General features: G+C 42.0%; 1 protein-coding gene across 1 annotated transcript in view; it reads right to left on the bottom strand.

The window, feature by feature from the left end:
• LOC101862371 (solute carrier family 43 member 3) overlaps positions 1 to 2088 on the bottom strand; it is a gene marked incomplete in the record, with an annotated part of 36332 nt that overhangs the window by 3696 nt on the left and 30548 nt on the right. Inside the window, 1 exon segment of the mRNA XM_013087285.2 lies at positions 197 to 821. Coding sequence (XP_012942739.1) covers positions 197 to 821 — 625 coding nt within the window.

A 2088-nucleotide genomic window follows, 5' to 3' on the forward strand; every position in this document is an offset into this window, starting at 1 on the left:
CACAGACACAGACACACACACACACACACAGACACACATACACACACAGGCACACACACACACAGACACACATACACACAGAAACACACACACACACAGACACAGACACACACACACACACACACACACAGACATATACACACACACACACACACACAAATACAAACCTACAGAAAGACAGCCAGAGTTGCCTCACCTTCATTTACGTTATGGTTGGTGACATAGACGAGCCAGGGATTGAACGTGCCCAGACACATGGCCAGAATGACTTGAACCACAGCCGCCCAGAACAAGTACAACAGAAACGTGCGAGAGAGAAAACATTGCAATAAGCTCCTCCCCTTTCCAGACGCACCATTTTTGCCGATCCCTTTTCTTGACGTCATCTTATCGCTCCGCTCCTTCTCCGTGTCTTTCGTCACGCCGTTTACCTCTATACTTTTTGAAGACCCATTGACTCCGATCGCTAATCCATCAACGCTTTTCTCAAGTTGTAAAGAAGGATAGACTCCAACCTGTTCCGAATTTTTCTCAGGATGAATAACGACAGCGTGTGCGCCATCTTCCACCACCACCATGTCGTCAGCGCTTTTGTCTGGCAAAGAGTTGTTATCGATGACGTAGATGTTGTCGGGCAATGTCGACGGCTTGTCATAGTCGTGGACATCCTCGTTTTTCTCCACTGTCGTTTTGCTGTCGTCTTTGCTGTTGCTGATGAAGTGTCGAGGGAGGAAAAAGAAAGTGCTGACCATCGTGCTGACGTAGAGACCACCCAGGACCAGGAAGGACAGCTGAAGAGAGACTCCCTGCTCGTATGCAATCTGTGAGAGAGATGGGGACAAGACATGTCGGGAGGGAAGAGTGGGCAGAGATATGAGATAAGAAGAGGAGAGATGAGATAAATAAATTCCTGAAAAGACAACATTAGATGAAGAATACTGGCTTCGTTTTTATATTTATATGATGTGTATATCTATACATATTATATTTGTGAAAGTTCGTCACTTTGGCGCCTAAAACCTCTGAATCACTCAACTTTCGAATTCGAAAAATGGTGGTTCAGAATCATTTAAAGGGTGCACAATTTTATTGAGGAGTCAAAGTCAGTGTAGTTTAATTTTCAGTTTTTCATTAGTTTTGTTTAGATCTAATCTTGGGAAAGTCCGTCTTCTAAGACGCCTTTGTAAACAAGTGAGACTTCCGTTCACTAGCCTTGTGCAGTGGATCCACAATGACTTGACGATTAAGTTCGTTCATCAGACAGGGTACCCAGCTATCTCTATCTCTACAATCTCTTCTCTCTCTCTAACATATCTCTATCTCTATATTTTGTGAACGTTCGTCACTTTAGCTGCCTAAAACCCTAGGAACCACTTACCTTTCGAATTTGACAAAATTATAGGTGGTCTAGAATCATTTAAAGGGTGCACAGTTTCATTGAGGAGCCTGAAGTCACTGTAGTTTAGTTTTCAGTTTTTCATTAGTTTAATTCTAATTCAAGATCTAATCTTGGGAAAGTCCTTCTTCTAAGACGTATCTGTAAACAAGGGAGGTTTCCGATTACTAGCCGCGCGCACTGTTTCAACACCTTTGAAATTCTGGAGGGTACAACCTCGAAAGCAGAATAGAGAATCAATAAGTACATCACTAGACCTAAATATCTATATCTAAACCTTCTAATTTTTTTGCATCTCTCAGGATTTATTGTTCCATTTCAGTAGAGTGTAAATATAGTAGGGCAATGACTTTCAGCTGGTGTTAATGCACTGATCATTCCTTTCAACGAAAGGGGACCCAGCTAGTATACAGAGAATCAGACTTATATGTATACATACACAAACACACACACACACACACATACACACACACACACACACTCACACACACGCGCGCGCGCGCGGAGATACAATAAGAGATTAGAAATGATGAGGACCTAGGGAAAAATGGGTAAATATGACATAAGTAGAGACAAGATGAGACTAAATAATACAGGATGAGACGACATAATAGGAACTGATCAGATGAAAACAGGTGATGGATGATAAAGGATGATATACATATGAAATTTGAGTATTTAACGAACGCCCC

This window comes from Aplysia californica, unplaced genomic scaffold, assembly GCF_000002075.1.
Source record: "Aplysia californica isolate F4 #8 unplaced genomic scaffold, AplCal3.0 scaffold00569, whole genome shotgun sequence".
Classification (NCBI taxonomy): domain Eukaryota; kingdom Metazoa; phylum Mollusca; class Gastropoda; order Aplysiida; family Aplysiidae; genus Aplysia; species Aplysia californica.